Source organism: Notamacropus eugenii, chromosome 3 (genome assembly GCF_028372415.1).
Source record: "Notamacropus eugenii isolate mMacEug1 chromosome 3, mMacEug1.pri_v2, whole genome shotgun sequence".
NCBI lineage: Eukaryota > Metazoa > Chordata > Mammalia > Diprotodontia > Macropodidae > Notamacropus > Notamacropus eugenii.
In genome coordinates, this window is record NC_092874.1 from 192,086,106 (window position 1) to 192,105,894 (window position 19,789).

Here is a 19,789-nt window from a genome sequence, read left to right on the forward strand (position 1 = left end):
CCACATACATTCCACGCAGTTAGAACATCTTAACATTTTCTAATGGCAAGGCACATTGGGGACAGTTTACCAATGTTCAAATATATCAATAAAAATAAAAACATTTAAAGAACTGGCTTTAAAATCTTAGGAGGAAGATGACAGAAAATTATGTGCAGTAGCATTTCTTAACACAGTGAGAAGTATATTTTTTTAAGTTATAGAAAAGCTTGTTTATATTCTTCAAGGAAGCTTAGATAATTTATATATGAATAAGAGGTACTTCTTTGAAAACCTGATAAAGTTGCTTTTTGCTACATGAAATCACAGATTTTTTATAATTAACATACAATGTGCACAGTGAGATCTTGCATTCTTGAGATCTTTCAATTAATTGTGAAAGGGTAACCAATTGTTCCATTGTTGAATATCTTTTGTGAAAGAAGTTCTTTTGATGACATCAAACTTTCCATGGAAGCAAAAGTCTACCTTTTCAATACCAATACCAATACCAATGTCGTTATATGACAATGAGTCATTTAATGCAATAGTTTCCAAAGAAAAGTAAATTAATACCTATATTTTAAAAGTATTCTCAAAAATAGAAAAATGTTCATTTGCATATCATTAATTCTCAATAGTGTTTCTCTTCCCATTTTACAGAAGTGAGAACTGAATCATAAATTCCTACTGTGAGTCTAAAATCATAAAGCAGATAAGTGGTCTGGAAAATAACTTTATGTCTCCTAGGTTCTTATCCAATGTCCAAGTCACTACACTAAGGGTTTTATGAAAACCAATCAGAAATTCCAAATCCATTTGGTCACCACACAGTACTACTCCCTACCCCAAGTGAAACCTCCCCCCCCCCCCCAAGTTAGTAATAAGGCCAAAGAAATCACTTTTTGGTAAAGCAGAGATGCAAATGCTACTGGTAAGGACTGACTTATGGGGCAAAGCATAAGAGTGTGAAATCTGTCCCATTTGCCTTCTCCTTACACAGAGCAAAGACAAGGGCGATCTAGCAAGGTATGCTTATGAGTCAATTCAAGGCGTTCAAAATTTCTACTAATGGAAATAGATGTGACAATATTAAAAGATATCTCCACACATGCATATACAAGCAGATTTTATTCAGCCCTGGAACTATCTGACAATTTTATCAAAAAGAGATCATCAAAAACACCCTGTAGAATATCCACTAAAGGAAATTATCAGATTATTTCCTAATCTTATAACAGATCTATTTAATTTTGATATCTCTTGAACAGACTTTCACTAATTCCTTTAAAGAGGCTTGTTTCAAAGGTCAAAGAGACTTTACCGTTAGGAAACTTAAAGTTTTTTTTTTAAAGTCTTCCTGTCACATTTAGTTTTTGAATAATCCTTATGACTTACTCCACCACAAAGGAACTAAAATCATATCACTTCCTTCCCTTAGGCATATTCTTACCCAAATTCCCTTGCTCGACTGTTAACACAACTTCATCCATTACCACAGCTCTAAAGTCTAGCTCCTCCTCACAACATTTGGCCTTTAGAGCTCGAAGTATCTCCTGCTGTGGGTAGTCTTCTCTGATTCGACGATCTGTCAAGAACCACAATCTGGCAGCAACTGAGCTACACATCTTGATCTGGTCTTCCTCCTTCTGAATTATTTTCTCTTTAAATTATGCTCTACCTAGAGGAAGAAAAAACATATTAAAAAGTCAAGAATAGGAGTTTTTCTTTATACATACAAATAATATAGTGTTTTAGCAATCACAGTTATACAAATAGTTAAAATTTTTCTATCCTGAGAAAGATGAAAAATAGTTAACAGCAGCTGGCAATGTCTTCTTAAGAATGATGACTAATGATTCATTCATGGCTAGGAGTTCCATCAAGAGCATTAAAAGGGTTAACTTTGACAAAGGACACACTTCATCATCAGGAAAGAGAGAAAGGAAAGGGATGAAGTGATGATGTGGAATAGTTTTAAGGTATATATCTGATGAACTTAAAGAACTCACATGGTTACAATTTTTTCAGTCAAGAAAGATGAAATATCATCTGGTGAGAGGTTCAAGAGAAGTTTGGTGAAAAAAATTACTAAATTTACTAAATTACTAAAGGGATGTGGTAGAGTCAGTCAAAAAAAGAGTAGAAGTGTTGGAACAATGAAAGCCCACAGAGAATAGATAACATGATAACATGAGTCCATACTGGACTTAGCTGGCATAGTCATAACTTCCTCCTACAGCTCTGAAAGAGAACAGAAAAGGTAAAAGATGGGGATGACCCAGGGATTAATATTTACAAAAAATAAATGACAAAGGTGCATGATGAACTAGCAACGGAAATGAAGTAGTAATAAGACAAATAAGACGAATGCTAGTAAAAGCAAAGTTAGAAAATCAAAAGGAGAATATTTGCTAAATTGAATTAAATGAGAAATCCTGGGTAATAATATGGCTGCCTGAAAAGAACTGCCCAGATCCCACATATTTATAAGAAAAATCTGAAATTGGTACTAGACCAAAAACTGATATTGAAATCCAATGAAATAAATATAGTATGCGACAGTCAGACTAGAGACATGTGAAGCCTGTAAAGGTCTATATTTGAAAGCAGTAAGAGTGGAGGGCTCACCTAAATAAATTCCAGGGTGGTCAGAAATCCCAATGAGGACCTTTGAAAGTTATCAGAAATGACAACAATCAGTATAGAATATCTATCCATAGAACAGAATATACATCCTTGATCAGGAGAGTCCAGGTACCCAGGGCGCCAAGGTCCCTAGCCCTCTGGCCTGAGATGTCATAGAGGGTCCTAAAAAACCTACTCTGGACCTCATAGGTCCCAGAAGGACTAACTCCAGGAATTGGAAGTGAGCACAGGAAGATTTTCTTGTGAAAAAGGCACCATTCCATCCAAAAGAGCAGCAAGAGGTGGTGCCTAGCCACACAAGGCACCAATTCAGGAAATAAAGTTGGAGAGATGAACTTAACTAGTATAAAAAAAAAAACTGTTGCTCTAGTGATGCCCAAAAATTGAGCGTAAAGGAGGAAAAGTAATTCCATAATAGATGAAAGCAAAGACAAAAAGGAAAAAATAGTTTTGATACAAACTACATGAATACTTATGAAATAAAGAGATAAAAATTAAATAACGACTCAAAATTAGTAAAATGAGAATAAGTAGTTTAGCAAAGAAAGTGTTAAACCTTACCCCAAACAGGAAATCTCTGAAAATTATAATATACTAAAGAGAAATCAATACCCTGTGAGACAGCAAAGAACCAAATAAAAATTATGAAAAAAACATAAAACATCTGAAAGAAAGGCCAAGGAGAGGTCATTTTCCTCACCTGTAAAATAAGGAAGTTGAACTAAATGTCTCTGTGTTCCCTTCTAGGTCTAAATACGTGATCCTATGATCCATGATGCTTTGAAAAAATACTCCTAATCACCCTCCCACCCCCATGGGATGTTACTTCTTGAGGGAAACAGATCTTAACCAATCCCAGGGAGAACACAAAACAGACTAAAATTTGGGAGAAGGGCACAATGCCATCAATGAAGTAAGAGTAATTCTGAGAGAAAGAGATCGACAATAAGCTTCATCAAACATATCACAGAAAAAATTACAATGACTAAGATAAATAAAAGTGTACTGAGGAGAAATGAGAAAGCATTTTTTTTTTTAAATCCACCTCAGTGGCCAAGTACTTTTCAACAAAGGAAAATTAATCAGAATCTCCTGAGGAAGAGTTAAGATAGCATAACAAATTCTGCGAAGCCACCTGAAACGAAAAGCAAGCAACTCCAAGAACCTCTACAATGGTCCAGAACAATCAAAGAAATGAGGTAAGACATAAACAAAGGTAGCATTGTTAAGAAAGAAATCAGCAAGTCTAACCAAATAGATACCAAAGAAGTTAGAACAAAAGACAGACATACTCTGTATCATCAATAGATTACTGGAGGTGAGGGGAGTGTGAGGAAGAGAGTTAGACACTTCAGAAGATTACCAGATTTCAAACTTTATTAAAAAGCAGTAGTCATCAAAACTATTTGGCACTCATTAAAAATAGAAAAGCAAATCAACTGAACAGGTTGGATAAGCAAAAAACAAAAATAATTGAAAACAGTTATCAATTAATGGTGGATGCCCCAGGTCAAGTCATTTATTCTTCTTGGGACTTTTTTTCAGTTGTAAAATAGAGATCTCTTCTTGTTTTAGATTTATGATATGATATGCTTCTCTTTTTGACAAGAACTACTTGGAAAACTGGAAAGCACTTTGGTAATAATTAGGATTACACTATCATCTTAATATGCTACAGTAGTTTAAAATGGATATATAAACCAAATATAAAAATTAACACCATAACAGTTTTAGGAGAGAACAAGATCAGGTACACCTTTCACCACTGTGGTTAAAGGAAGAATTAATCACTAAAATCAATGGCTTGTTTTTTCAATCCTCATCCTCCATGACCTCTCTGTAGTATTTGGCACTGATGACTACCTTTCCTCTTGAATACCCTTCTCCTCTCTGAGTTTTTGTGATATTGCTTTCTCTTGGCTCTCCTCCTACCTGTCTCACTGTTCCTTTGCTGGATCATCATTCATATCCCACCCCCTAACTGTGGATGTATTGAGAAGTCTCTGACCTGAGTCCTCTTCTCTCTATACACTCTCTTAGTGACCTCACTGGTTGCCATGGATTCAATTACCATCTCTATTCAGATGACTCACAGATCTACATATCCCAACTCTAGTCTTTCTCCTGAGCTCCAGTCTCACATCACCAAAAAGTCTATTGGTTATTTCAAGCTAGACTTGTCATAGGCATCTCAAATTCAACATGTTCAAAACAGAATTCATCATCTTCCCAAAATTCATTCCTTGTATAGTTCCCTACAGTGGTCAAGTCAACACTATCCTTACAACTTTAGTCATTCTTAAATTTTCAACTCACACAGGCATTCAGCAACAAAGTCTTGTCAATTCTACCTCAACAAAATATTTTTCATCTGTCCCTCCTCTTCCACTCACACAACTACCACCATAATTCAAGCCTTTATTACCTCTCACATAAGATTAGTGCAATAGGCTCCTAATTGATTCCTCTGCCTTAAGTTCTCACCCTTTCAATTCACCCTCTACACAGCTGCCAGTTATATCCCTAAAGCAGAGGTCTGATCTTGTCATTCTACAACTACTCAATAAACTCCAGTGTCTCCTTATTGTCTCTGTACAAATACAAACTCCTCTATTTGGAGTTCAAAGAAGTTTTTCACAACCTGGCTCTAGCCTACCTTTCTAGCCTTAATTCACATTAGTCCCTTTCATATAACCCGTGTCTAGATAAACTGGCTTTCCTGCTGCTCTTCATACAAATGCTATTCTCCTCTCTGTGCCTTTGAACTTTCTCCATGCCTGTGGTATACTCTCTTCTTACTTCTGCCTCTTAAAATCCGTAGTTTCCTTCAAACCTCTTATGTGAGGTTTTTCCAACAGCCAGTACTTTGCCCTCCAAGACGTTAGTTCCTATTTACATCACAAAACTCTGAACTCTTTTCACATTAAATTACAAGCTCCTTGAGGCCAGGAACTATGTTTGCTTTCCTGTGAATTCCCAACATTTACCAAGGTGCTTGACACAAGTAGGCAGTTAATAAAATGCTTGCTGAGTGAGAAGAATGAATTCCTGAAAAAGCATTTGTCTCAATATCTATCAAACACAAGCTCTGAGAAGACAAATACAAAAGCAAAGGCAGACCACAACCTTAAAAGAGATTACATTCTAATACTGAGAGATCACGAACACAGGAGAGCAGTGGTCAATGAGAGGCACTCTGGGCTGGACAGTTAGTTACAATGCTTGTTAGTGGGAGCATAAGCCAGTAGATTGACAATGTCCTCTGGTAGCAACAGTAAGGTTGATTTGGTCATGGTTTTGCAAGTGGAGACCAGTGAAAAGAAAAGGGCAACTCCTCCAAGGCAGAAGTTGAGAAAATAAAGGTTAAACCTCAGAGACAGGTTTAACTGAGTGGTGAGTGAGAAAATGACAAAGGAATAGGGATAAGGACTATTGTGCAGACGGCAAGAAGCTCAACTCTTCTCAGACTTCTGGGTATTCTGATAGGAGGCAAACAGACAACTTTTTTTTTTTTAAATTCCTTTTGGGATACTTTTCTCTACTAGACCCAACTCTCATAAAAGAACCTTAAACTATAAGCCTAACTTTGCTCTGATACCTTCTACTTTGATTTTCAAGAAAACACTGTTACCATAGAAGATAAAAACAATTGAGACTGCGTAAAACTTGAAGATCTTTTAAAAAATAAAGCCAATCACAACATAATTAGAAAAACAGAAGAACGGTAATAAAGATTTGTATCAAACATCATGGACGTTTATTATCCAAAATGTACAGGGAAGTGACAAATATATGGTACCAAGCAAGAATTACTTCCCAGTTTATAAGTGGCCAAAGCATATAAAGCAGTTTTTAAAAGAACTGCAAAGTATAAATGACTACATGAAAACATGTTCCAAAGCATTAATAGTTTGAGCAATTCACATTACAAAAGAGTTTTTACCTCATTCCATGAAAAATGTTTGAGGGATAGTAGGAATAAAGACACTAATATGCTTGCTGTTGATGGAGCTCTAAAGTGATTACAATAATGATTCTTGATATTAATATAAATTATGCAAGAAAAGTGACTAATTTATTCAAACCCTCTGATCTCACAATACCATTACTGGGAGTACAAACCAAGGAAATCAAAGATGAAAACAAAGATTTTCACACATACCAAAATTTTCATAGAACCAACAATAATAAGTAGCAAAGAACTAAAAATATGGCAGTCTGTCAAATGGGGAATGTTTTTTAAAAACCCTAATATGTGAATATAATGAAACATTACTGCAGAGTAAGAAATGACAAATGGAGGAATTGAGAAATATAGTAAGAGTTGTAAGTACAGCATAAGGAAATAAAAGAAAAAGAATAACATTCTACTTCCCCGGTGACAGAGGTGGGAAACTACCAGGACAGACTATGGTATACGTTTGTCAGAAGGCAGCTGATATATTGAATGTTACTGCTTAATTGTTTTTCTTTGCCTCAAGAAGTTCAATCTGGAGGGTGTGTGGGGTGGGGGTGTATGTGTATCTCCATGGTCTAAGCAACATGGTTGCTAATGTTTTTTTTCCTTCTCATTTCATAACTAGCACCAGGAAAGCCAGAGAGTACAATTTCCTAGGCCAGGAGCACCCTCAGGTAGCAGTGAACAATGGGAAGAGTTCTAGATTTCAAGAACAAAGAACTCAGATTTGAAGACCCTTAGGTAAATCAGTTAACCTTTGGCGGCATAACATTGCACATTTGTAAAATGAAGAAGTTGGCCTACAAGATCTTGAGGTGCATTCGAGTTAGAATGTATGAGTGCCCAATAAAGGACTTTCCTAAAAGCTCTGTGTGTGTGTATCTCCTTGGTCTTAAAGGAAGTGTGAAATAAGTGGGACCAATGTGCAAAAGGCATCAATACAACATTTTTAAAAAAGGTCTTCAACTTAAGACACAGAAAGAGGCCTAGGTTCACAATAGGAGGCCAAGACAGTAAGATAAAGATAAAATCAAGGGAAAGCCAGATCAAAGAAAACTATTGACACCTGGGGTTACAAATTCTAGCAAGTAGACAAGTGAGATTTTTACAACATATATCTTAGAAGTTTTTTTAAAAGACATACTTTCTCTTTAACAATATTTTCATCATTACTATAACTACTTTGACATTAAAAATATTTAAGAATATCAAGACAATTAGGAAATACTGACTAACATTATTTCTCTTCTGCATAATTTATTAATAGGTGCTTTTTACCATATTACCCCCCCCCCCCATTACACAACCCACTATCCTCTAGGAAGATCAACATTAAATACTTGATCTTTACATAGGCAGCAGCATTTTCAAAGTCAAAAGCTACTCACAACTAACCCTCAAAATAGTTTGAAGTACAAAAACAAGAGAAAAATGAAATATAATCTAAGTTTTTTGAGGGCAGACATTCATTCATTTTTGTTTTTGCACTCCCAGAGCCCAATAGCCTTTCACAGAGCAGACCTTTGATAAATGACTACTATAGAAAATTAAGAAATAGTCTAAGGACACAAGAACATCATTCATGAACCAAAACCTTTTTATACATTCCCATTTGAGGAATAAACAGGTGATACTTCCTAGAGAATTCTAACTAAAAATCCCTTCAAAAAGACAAGATTGCATAAAGCAAATAAAGCAAAATTTCTGCCTCTAAATACTGACTGAAATTTAACATGTTTTCAACCAGCTAGTGATGAATGTTTGGTGCAAAGAAACTGTTTCTCTATTATATGGTAAAGTTTGAAACATGTTCCTGGAGTTGTAAATGCCTAACTGAAAGTGTTCAATAAAAATTACACTATCCATGGCCCTGCCCTTTAAGCTGGATAGCTATATTTTGTTACTGGTGCCCAGGGCTTTACAGATTTCTACTAACAATCACATGTTAAAGAAATAAGCTAACAACTAAGGACTAGGAAGCACAAGGAAAGAAATCCAAGGCTGCTGTGGGCAAATGAACAATTTGGCAAAATACAATCTGGCTGTTCTATAAAACATCAAAATCTGAAATGCTGCCAAAGGTGAAACACCAGTGCAATAAGAACACATGCAGTTTGATCTAGTGTAGCAACTCCCACATTTCCATTTTCAATTTAATTCCACAAACATCTATTAGGAGTCTACTATGTTCAAAATACTTTTTAAAAAAATGTTAAACAACCTATTAAAACTAATACTAGTTATAATGACAGACAATATGGAGACTTAGTAATACAATAATATATAGGTACATAAAATTCATAAGCAGAAATTTATTATGCAAATGTGAAGTACTATGTTCTTTCTAAACAATCCCAATGAATCTTTAATAGAAAAATTATAATAAAAGGAGTTTCCTAACTTGGAATTCCAGACACCAATGAAATCATAGACCTAAACTCTACCCCTATGAAGAACATGCAAGGCTAAACCCTGGAGATACAAAGACAAAAATTTAAAGGCCAGGCTCTCAAAAAGCTTATGTTGGGAGTGAGGGCAAACAAGGCTGTATACAGCCTTGCGTACAAGTATTAGGAAATACAAAGTATATATGAAGCAATTTCTATAAGTTGGAGGAATCAGAAGTAGCATCTGAGCTGTGCCTTATAGATATTAATAACTACTTTGAAGATAATATTAAGTCATAAAATAAATGAGCTTATATTTACTACTTAGGGAGGAAGACCTCAGGAATGAAACTGAGTGGCAAAATATACAGGGAAAAGGAAAAATACCAACAATTTTGCAAAGATTATAATTTTAGATTAAAACAGTATTTCTGTCAACATGTCTAGGTGAAATATGGGATATTTTTGGGGAAAAAAGTACTATATCCTAACAAATCAACATGTACTTCAATAGATCTTTATATTGTAAACAACAGTCAATAAGGATATGGCACTCAATTGTGACATCAACTCACATACTGGTACAAGTTACATGAGAATGAGGTAGAATTCTCCAACTCTGGTTGAATAAAAGCTACAGGATAATGGGATCAGTTAAGAAGGAAAAATGCTGTGTTAATTATAATTTACAATCGTTTTTTTAAAAGACTATTCAGAAATTTTGAAACCAGGAAAATAAATGTATGTTCCCTTAAGGTCTACATATATAGTCAGTGACATCTAAAGGGGTTTTTTTTGTCCTTTAATTTTTCTTTTAAGGTCAGAGGAAGCTAAATCAAATGACAATCCTAGAAAATGAAAGATGAAAAGAGTCATAATTTTGGTGAGAAAAAAATATATATAAACAGAGGTTCTGAGGAGATGATGCTATGGCCTATAAATTAGGTTGAAGAGGGGCAACATATATTTGTGATGTCCTACAAAGAATGTAGGCAGCTTGGTGTTGAAGCTGATAAGAGTACTAGCTAGGCCTGAGTCTATGAAGACTCTTCTTGAATTCAAATCTGGCCTCAAACACTTCCCAGTTGTGTAACTCTGGATAAGGTGATTAATCCTGTTTGCCTCAGTTCCTTATCTGTAAAATGAGCTGGAGAAGAAAATGGGAAACCACAAGAAAATCCCAAATGGGGTCACAAAGATTTGGACATGACTGAAAAAATGACTGAATATATATTTTTTCTTTAATAATCTTAGTAAAAAAAAAAATCACAATTACAAAATAAGCCTCTAATCTCAAAAACCCATAACCAATCTGTCTCCTCCATTACTTCTTAAATAACTAGTGGAAAAAAACCTGGATTTGGAGTTAGAGAATCTAGCTTCAAATTCCAACTGTTAGCTAAGTCACTTAACCTCTACAGGGCTCTAAGTTCCCCGTCAACTTTAAATCTAACATCCCATGACCTTCAGCTCCTTCAGAAGGAAGTAGACTTAAGTTGTTTTAATGTATTGGGTAAAGAGCTGTATATAGATTAAAACCTGTTCCTTGCATTCCTATTTGCCATTTAAGAAAGAAACAAAATACTTCAATTGTTCCTATTAATCTCCTCAGATCAGATTTCAGATGAGTAACAATAAATGCAGGCAACTATCTTCCTGTATTCTAACATTCTGACAAAATCCCTTGTAAAATGCCTTGTCATATACAAAGTACCTTTCTACATTCTCATCACTAAAGTTTCCCAGGAAGAGTTATCAGTAAGTAACAAAGATTATAACACATCCTCCTTACTTCATGCTCCCCTCTCACACTTCACATAGCACATCCAGAAGTTCTACCTCCACCAATTTTCACAGATTAGACCTTTGAGCTTGATCCCTGGGGGCAAAGGATACAATCGACTCTCAGCTTCCCAAACAGGGTGACAATTCTCTGTTCCCCTCCCCCATCCCTTTCTTCTAAGCAAGTCTTTCTGTCTTTCAGCTCAGGGGGGAGGGGAAATATTTAGATGAATGAATCTAGTGACTTAACCTAGCAGCAAGTTCCAGAGGGATGTGAGCTAGAGAAAAAGGGCAGGGTGAGAATTTTAAAAGGACATTATTTCTGAGAGTACCCCAGAACTTAGTGTCTTACTTTAGGTGTTCATATCACTAGGGAAAAAGATAACAACCAGCCCTTGTGTCTCTTTCTACAAAGAGACGGTGAAGAATTGGGATAGTCAGCTGATGCAAATCTCCTCTGGGAAAGAAAAAAAGGGATGGGCTGTCCATGCTCACACCCTGAAGTTCCCACAGAGGTAAGCACCCGAGAGGAGGTACAAGAGGAACACTTAGGAATTAAAATGGGTGGAGGCTGGCCAGGCGCCCCACAGCTCCTCCCTTCCTGCAGGGGAAAGGCTGCCAGGCGGACTGTGTGCCTCCTCAGAATCACGGTGCCCCCTCCCAAAACAAGCAGGGTGCAGAACCTGAGGGGGGGTCAAACAAAGATGAGAGAAGCAGAGAACGATAAAAGCATCCACAGCCACGCTGCTTAGACCAACAGCTGCATCCATGAAAGAAGACACGTCCATGAGCCCCCAAACTCCACCAGTCATTCTCCCTGAATCCATCTCAAAAGGCGCCCAAGTCACGCCTATCATGGAATTGTAGGCTTACCAAACACCGGGCACGGAGAGGTGGACAGTGCCTCCAAGGTGCCCAGCTCCTTCCTAACGGGGCGCCTCGGAAGGACTGAGGGCACGTTCAGATCCCAGGAAGGCCTTTAAAGTCATGACAAAAGAAAACTAAGGCAATGGGGGGCACCCCGCGGCTCCGGGAGGCTCTACCATAAAGGGGCATCCTGGAGGTCAGTGGTTACAACCAAAATCTAACAGAAAGCCGTTCCAGAGGAGCAGCCCTGGTGGAAAGCCCGAGTCCCCGGAAAGTGGGAGCCCTCGAAGCAATCCGGAGGGAATGCACAGGAATTCCCAAAGTTAGGGACACCGCGGGGGAGGCTCCGAGCCCCATTCGCCTACACAGACCCCAACGAGGCCGACCCTGCCCGGCCCAGGGGGCCCAAGGAAGCCCGGAGAGGTTCACTCGTGTGGAGGGAGGCGGTCTGAGCCCTCCGGGCGGAGGGCGTCGAAACCACGCCAGGCTGCGTTCGCGCATCGCTATACAAGGAGTATCCTCTAACAGACACGTCTATGGAGGCGAACATGGGGTCCGAGGGGGGCCCGAGCAGTTGAGAACGGTCCGCCGCGGGGTGCACACTGCCCCTCACACACGGCGCTACCACACCCCCTGACGGCACAGGCAGAGGACGGGGAGCCCCCCTCGCCTTCCCCCTCGGCTGCCTCATCCTCAGACCCGGGGTCTCAAGCCTCATCCCATGTGCCGCGAACACGGGGGGAAGGTCTGCATCGTCTCCCCCCACCCTCCCATTCACCCCGGCCCACTCTCTCCCTTACACACCTTTGGGGGGAAGGTGATCACCCACCTGGCTCGGGCGGCTCCTCCCTCCCTTCCCAGCCAGCCGGGCCGGGGCCGGACCTGGGGGGTCACCACACTTGGAGGGGTGCGGACGACCGGACAGGCAGGTCGGGAAAGGGCCGGGAAAGGGAAGGGGAAAGGGAAGGGAAGTAGGAGGGAAGGGAACTGAAGGGAAGAAGGAGGGGGATCCTGGGATGCTGGCCGCAGGGGAGCCGCCTCCTTCTCCTCCTCCGGCGCCTCCTCCTCCTCCCGCAACGGCGGCTCCGGCAGCCAGAGTCCCCGGCCCTCTCTCACACACGGTCCGGCGCTGCGCGCGCGCGCGCGCCCCCGCTCTCACACGAGGTGCCTCACTCACACACACACACTCCCTCACACACTCACACCACAGACGTGCCGCCCTCCCCGTCAGACACACCGCCTCTAGCGCCTTCTTTCACTCACGCGTCCCCTCCCCCTTTCACACATGGTCCCTCCCCCTTTCACACCCGCGCGTTCTTCGGTCCTACGCCCTCCCCCTTCGCAGCCCCACACGCACGCGCACACACACGCTCGCACACAGGCGCGCGCAGCCTTCCTCGCACACGGAGCTCGCGACGCCGGCAGTCCTCCCCGTCGCCTCCCCAGATCGAGGCCTGCTGGCCCGCTCCCCCTCAGCTGCCCGCGCGCTGTTTGTGTGTTTGTGCGTTTGTGTGCTGTGGTGCTCTTCCTGAGGCCCGAGGAGGCGAGCGGGTGGGGGTGGGGGGCGGTGCAGAGAAGATGGTCCCCGCGCCCTCGAGACCCCCTCCTTCCGGTCTCGGCGCGCCGCCCCCCGCCCCCCGCCCCCCTCCAGTCAGGGAAGGCGCGCGCGCCCCGGGAGGGAGAGAATGGGAGCTCGAGCGTACTCCGAGCGCGAGCCTCTCCCTCCATCCCCAAACCGTCCCTCCGTAGGAAGGCGGCGAGGGAAGGGGGAATTGGGGGGGGGGGGGCGCCAGAGACACCCGGGCCCTCCTTGCTTTCTTCACTCCCTCCCTCCCGCGCCCACACAAAGCTCGGCCGCTGTCCCGAACCTCTCCACACCCCGCCGCTCTCGTGCAGCTCCCACTCCCCTCCATCTTGATTCCTAAGCAGAATGCATGACATCATGATCCTGCCCACTAGAAAAGGGTGGGGGGCTGGCTGGAATGAGGGCTGGGCCTGGGATTGGGAAAGATCTGGGTTCGAATCCCGACCCCACCCGCATCCCTAGCTTTGTGTTTACCTTGGGCAAGTCACCCGTCGTTCTTCGCACCCCCCAGCTTCCTCGTGTGAGCCGAAGGGCTTGACTTTCAATAATAATAATCTTTATTATCGTTAATAATGGTTCAGTCATAGAAGACCTAGGCTCGGAACCAGCCTCCACAGCTTCATCGTTCCGCAAACTTGGGCAGGTCACTCGTGAGCAGCGCCCCAGACAGCCCTGGACTGAGTTCCCGCATGAAAGAGCTCAGCCCCGGACAGCACAGCCGGCGCTCGCGTCTGCGGCAGAGATGAAAGGCACTTGTTGGAAGCGGATCTCCCAAAGAATACAATGTATCACCCTCCGACGAGAATGAGGTCGTGTCAAGTGTACGGAGGCAGCGCTGAGGGCCCCGAGAAGAGCTTTGCCTCCTCTTTGGGTTAGAAAGCTTCTTTAGGTTTTAAAAAGGCTCCGAGTCAGTCACAGTCACGGAGCCCCTCTTTAGGAGCAGTTGTTGACATGTAGGCAGAAGTTGGGCTTTCTGCCTGCCTCTACATTTATATCTATTTCTAGTAAATCCCTGGCCTCTTGGGGGTTGAGATAAGACTCAACTTACTGGAAACATTTGGATAACAAAATAGCAGGTCGTATTCTAGCGTCCAGGGGTAGACAGGAATCAGGAGGAAAGTTGGGGAAAGTGCTGACTGCCCTTTTGTCTTATTTCCGTCTGTTCTGATGTGAGAGGCCGAGCTCCCTGTTCAGCCCAGTCAGTCTTCTCCAAGGGGTGCTGAAACCCCAGCCTTGATGCTTCTAGCACTTGGAATCTCTGTCCCATTTTGAATTGCTTTGTTTTTATAGCTTCTCCCTGAGTTAAACAGGACCTTGCTTCAAGGCCTTCTTTTTATAACTGCCCCTGTCCCTTAAACAGGTCACTTAATTCAAGGCCTGACTGAATCAGTTTTCTTATCTAACAAATCACTCTTAGGTGGGTGGAATAAACAAATCAATTTATATTTGGATAGAAGCTTAGCTTCCCAGCAGATTGTAATTATAGTTACAAGTCAATAACTTGTTTTTAAGGATTTTTTTTGTCACATAAGCACTTGTGGATCTTTTATGTTTGGTATTTCTTTTGTGTGTAGGAATAAATTGCCTATTTCCATACCTGATTCATATTGTACATCGGATGCCTTTTCTTTTGGGGAAAACTTGAGCCATAACCTAGGCTATAAGTATTTTTGCTTTGGCTCCCAGGGTGGGATTGATTCAATGAGCTCCTTTCTCATTAGAAGACAGGCTCTGAACCTTATCCAGACAACCTTCATAGTCCCTGAGCAAAAGAGCTTCTTGGTGAAGAAGGGAGTGGGCACCACATCACTTAGAAATGTAAAGAGAATAAATAAAAATGAATACAGTATAGATAAATATAGGGTAGTTAGGGATGGAAGACGCTAGCATTTGGGGGCATCAAGGAAGACTTTATGTAGACGTTAGTATCTGAGTCGTGTCTTGAATGAAGAGAGTGATTCTATGAAATGGCTATGAAGAAGAAGTACATTTCAGGCACAGGAGATGGCCAGTGCAAATGCAAGGAAATGAGGAATGAAGTATCCTGGGTAAAAAAAAATTTAGAGAAGTCTAAATTTGCTAGATTGCTGAATGTGAGAAGGTGAGTGATGTACAAAGCAGCTAGTCAGGTTGGGCCAAGCAGCTAGTCAGGTGGGGCCTGATGGGGTGCTTGGTTGCCTGTGCTTGGACCCCGGTTTTAAATCACATTTCTCCTTAGCCTCAAAACACTATCCCAGACAGTTTCTTCCCAGCCCCAGGACAACCTGCCCTAAATCTTTCTTCCTGATACAATAGTCAGCTGCACCTGTAGAATTTACTAGTTTGAACCAGCTGCGTCCTAACTGAACTGGCTGTGTCCTGGGTCGTAAAGATATTTACTACTCACTGACCAATCATATGTATCCTAGACTTAGATAGATGTATACTCCTTTATGTTTATCTTGTCTAACAGGACATTGATGGGAGCAGCCTGGGTATTTCTCAGTCAACCCTGACCATTAGTTGACTTAGTGATGTTTCAGGCCTAAAACCACACTTCCATGTACCCCCCCCCCCCCCATCCCCAGGCTATTTTCCATGAACTCTGACTTAAACCACTCCCTAATCCTACCCTGAATCACCTAGTTAGCATATTTGGCATATGTTTTACCTTAGAATATCCTATATAAACTTTAACTGTACCCTTCTAAGGTTGCAGGTTTCCTAATAACTCTTGCCCACTGAAAAGCTTAATAAATCTTTATCACCAACTGTGAGCTGATCCAACCATTCTAGAGATCAATTTGGAACTATGCCCAAAGGGCTACAAAGATGTGCATATCCTTTGACCCAGCAATATCTCTTCTAGGGCTCTATCCCAAAGAGATTGTAAAAATGGGAAAGGGTCCCACATGTACAAAAATATTTATAGTAGCTCTCTTTGTGGTGGCCAAGAACTCTGGAAATCAAGGTGATGCCTATCAATTCGGGAATGGCTGAACAAGTTGTGGTATATGAATGTAAGGGAATACTATTGTGCTAAAAACAATGATGAACAGGAAGACTTCAGAGAGGCCTGAAAGGACTTATATGAACTGATGCTGAGTGAAAAGAACAGAACCAGGAGAACTTTGTACCCAGTAACAACCACAGTGTTTGAGCAATTTTTCTGGTAGACAACCCTTCATAGTAATGCAAGGACCTAAAAAGTTCCCAGTGGATTCTTGAGGCAAAATGCCTTCCACATCCTGAGAAAGAACTATGGAATTGGATTGCAGAATGAAGCAAACTGTTTTCTCTTGTGTTTTGTTTTGTTTTGTTTTAGCTTTTCTCATGGTTACTCCCATTCATTTTAATTCTTCCATGCAACATATCTAAAGTGAAAATGCAAGAATATATAAGAATATATATGTAGAACCCATATAAGATTGCACGCTGTCTCTAGGGGGACAGAGGGGGTGAAAGAAGGTGAGGAAAAGGGAGAAAATCTAAGGTTTATGGAAGTGATTGTAGAAACTGAAAACAAATTAATTAATTTAAAAAAAAACATAAAAAAATAAATCTTTACCACCTTGACCTCAAGAATGCTTGAGTCTGCAAATTCTTTCCAGATGGCCCATGCAGGGAACTCCAGTCTTGGGGTTCCTATATCTTTCCTTCCCTGGTCAGGCCCAGATTGAAAAGAGCTTTACAAAGCTAAATAGACAAGTTTATATGTTATCCTAGAGGTAGTAGGTAGCCGGTAGTGTTTATTGAGCTAAAGAATGACATGGCTGGATCTGCATTTAAGGAATATCATGTCAGCAGCTAGCTGTGTAGAGTATGGACTAAAGTAGGGAGAGAGGTAGGAGGCAATGGTAGTAATCTCAGGCAACAGATAGCAAGGACCTGAACTGAAGTGGAAACAAGGAAAGGGTCAGATATGAGTGATACTGTAGGGGTAAAAAGAGCAAAGTTTGGCAACTGACTGGCTACTTAGGGTGAGGCAGAGTGAAGAGGCAAGGATAATACCAATGTTACAAAACTAGGAGTCTAGAGGAATGGTGGTATCCTCCATAGAAATATGGAACTGGGATGGATTTAGGGGGGAAATAACAAGCTCCATTTTAGGGAATGTTGAGTTTGAGATATCTTTGGGATACAATGTGAAATGTTCAATAAGCATTTGAAAATTTAGAACTGGAAGTCAGGAGAGAGACTAGAGCTGTGTATATCATCTGTGGGTCATCTACCATAGAGATGACAACTAAACTTATGGGAACTGATGAAATGATCAAAACAGGGAATGATAAAAAGAGAAGGTTCAAGACAGAGCTTTGGGGAATGCCCACAATTAGGGGGCATGATATCAATGATGAGCTAAAAGAAAAAGGTGACTAAAGAGCAAGGAGGTAGAAGGAGAAATAGCATCATGAAAACAGAGAGAGGAAAGAGTGTCCAAGAGAAAAGGGTGGGCAATAGTGTCAAATGCATCCGATCAAAAAGGATAAGGATTGAGAAAAGTATCAAATTTGATAATTAAGAGTTAGAGACAGTAGTTTCAGTTGAGTGGTAAGATCAGAAGCCAGACTGTAAAGTTCAAAAGAATGAGTGAGAGGAAAGAAAATGGAAGTAATCAGTTTTAGAAAACAATCTTTTCTAGTTTAGGTGAGAAAGAGAAGAGAAATACAGAAAGAAAGATTGAGAGGATAGCAAGGTGAGGGTTTTTCTCAAGCATGAGAAATATCCAGGATGTGTTTGAAGACAATAGCAATATATCAACAGACTTTTTGCTCAGTTGTTTTTCAGTCATGTTTAAATCTTAGTGACCCTGTTTGGGGTTTTCATGGCAGAGATACTAGAGTGATTTGCCATTTCCTTCTCTATCTCCTTTTAGATAAGGAAAGAGAGGTAAACAGTGAAATCACTTGCCCAGAGTCACACAACTAGTAAGTGTTTTGAGGCCAGAGTTGAACTCAGGATGATGAGTTCACTTCACCACTTAGCTGCCTAATCAATAGATAGAGAACAATTAAAGATAGGAAGGGGATGGTTACATAATTGAGGTTGCAATTGGCAGGGAGGGAATGTGATCCAGGACACAAGTAGGATTGCCCTTGGCAAGTAGAAAGGCTATCAGAGATTGGAGGGGAAAAGAATTTGGTGGGATTTGAGGTCAATGGGGTTTTGAGATGGAAAAAAGGGCAAATGGCTTCAGCTTTCTCAGTAAAGTATAAAATGAGGTCCTTATCTGAGAGAGTAAGGAGGAGGACATGTGGGAGGCCTAAGGAGAGAAGAAGTTTGGAACAGTGTCTGTGAGGAATGAGATAGGATATGAATCAAGGAGTAATAAAAAGATTGTTTTTACTACAGTGGGGATAATGTGAATATATAAAGTAACCAGTTAGCTTCCTCCAGCTATATTTGACAGCTTGTGAGTAGGAATGGAGAAAGCAAATAGTAGAAACTGTCTGTGCCTGGGGTTTGGCAAGGGATGGCAAGGGTTAGTACAGTGGGGAGAGGGATTTGAGAGTAGAGGACAAAGAAAACTGATTTGGTGATGCAGACCACAACCAAATAATACTTAATCATCCCATTCCCATAAACTCCCTGGAGGTGTGAGGAATGTTCCCTGCTTTCTCTTGACTTTGTGAAGATACAATGGAAGACCAAGGTCATATGCCTTTTTATCCTGAAATCTCCCTTGGTCTTACCATGTAAACCAAATTACCTTTTTTACTCATATGTTTCCCTGATGATAACTTTTTTCCCATTCTTCAAAAAGCCACATATGTTATATGTTGCAGTCTGCTCATACCCACCATAACCTTGGGTACCCTCTGAGATAGTTTTTGAATCTTCTGAGATGGTGGTTGTCTTTAACTTGATGCCATATAAAACTGGTAGAATACTGGTATTAAAATGAAATAACCCTCTGTTTCTGTGAGACATATGGAGTTATTAAAGAGCTTTGCAAGTTCTGAAAGGAAATACAACACACTCTTCTCTGATTGTTTTTATTGGACTGATTTCATTGCACATTTGTATTATTTTGTGTGTGTGTGTGTGTGTGTGTGTGGTATATAGGAAATCACCGTCACCATTTTTACAGCATAATAGTATTCCTTCACATTCATACCATAACTTTTTTAGCCATGTCACAATTGAGGGGGATCCTCTTTGTTTCCAAATTTGCCATATTGCTATGTTTTTGTACATATGAGTGCTTTTTAAAAATCTCTTTGGGTTATAGACTTTAGTGGTGTTGCTGGGTCAAAAGGAATACCCAGATATACCCATTTTGGACATAGTTCTGATGTGGTTTAGGGGTGCATGGACCCCAAAACTATCTAGGTACAGGGTAGACTTGTTGGGAAAGAATTCAAGGGCTCAAGCAGTCTTCCAGTCAAGTGGCAAAAGGTTATTATAATGATAATAAAGTAGGCAGAGCACCTTAAAGAACTCAAAACTTCATGGGTTTTATATAACATATAGAAAAAGTATAGTGGATAGTGTGTCAAGTATGCTAATTAGGTGGTATGGGGCACGATTAAGACATAGTCAGCTCCTGAAAGAACATACAGTTTCTCTACCTTGGGCACAGGCCTCATTTGCTGCTGGAAA

General features: G+C 40.8%; 1 protein-coding gene across 4 annotated transcripts in view; it reads right to left on the reverse strand.

Annotated features, from left to right (window-relative positions):
- Nucleotides 1-13,958, reverse strand: part of RIMKLB (ribosomal modification protein rimK like family member B) — a 63,847-nt gene extending 49,889 nt beyond the window's left edge. Inside the window, exons 1-2 of one of the 4 annotated variants that reach the window (XM_072653689.1) lie at nt 13,682-13,958; nt 1,433-1,660 (exon numbers count right to left, since the gene is read on the reverse strand). In XM_072653689.1, the coding sequence (XP_072509790.1) occupies nt 1,433-1,607 (175 nt within the window). In that variant the 5' untranslated portion in view covers nt 1,608-1,660; nt 13,682-13,958. Of the gene's footprint in view, nt 1-1,432; nt 1,661-4,560; nt 4,647-12,426; nt 12,906-13,681 lie in introns of those variants that run through there. The other 3 variants (XM_072653686.1, XM_072653688.1, XM_072653687.1) reach the window with 3 other exon arrangements.
- Nucleotides 13,959-19,789: the final 5,831 nt, after the last annotated feature.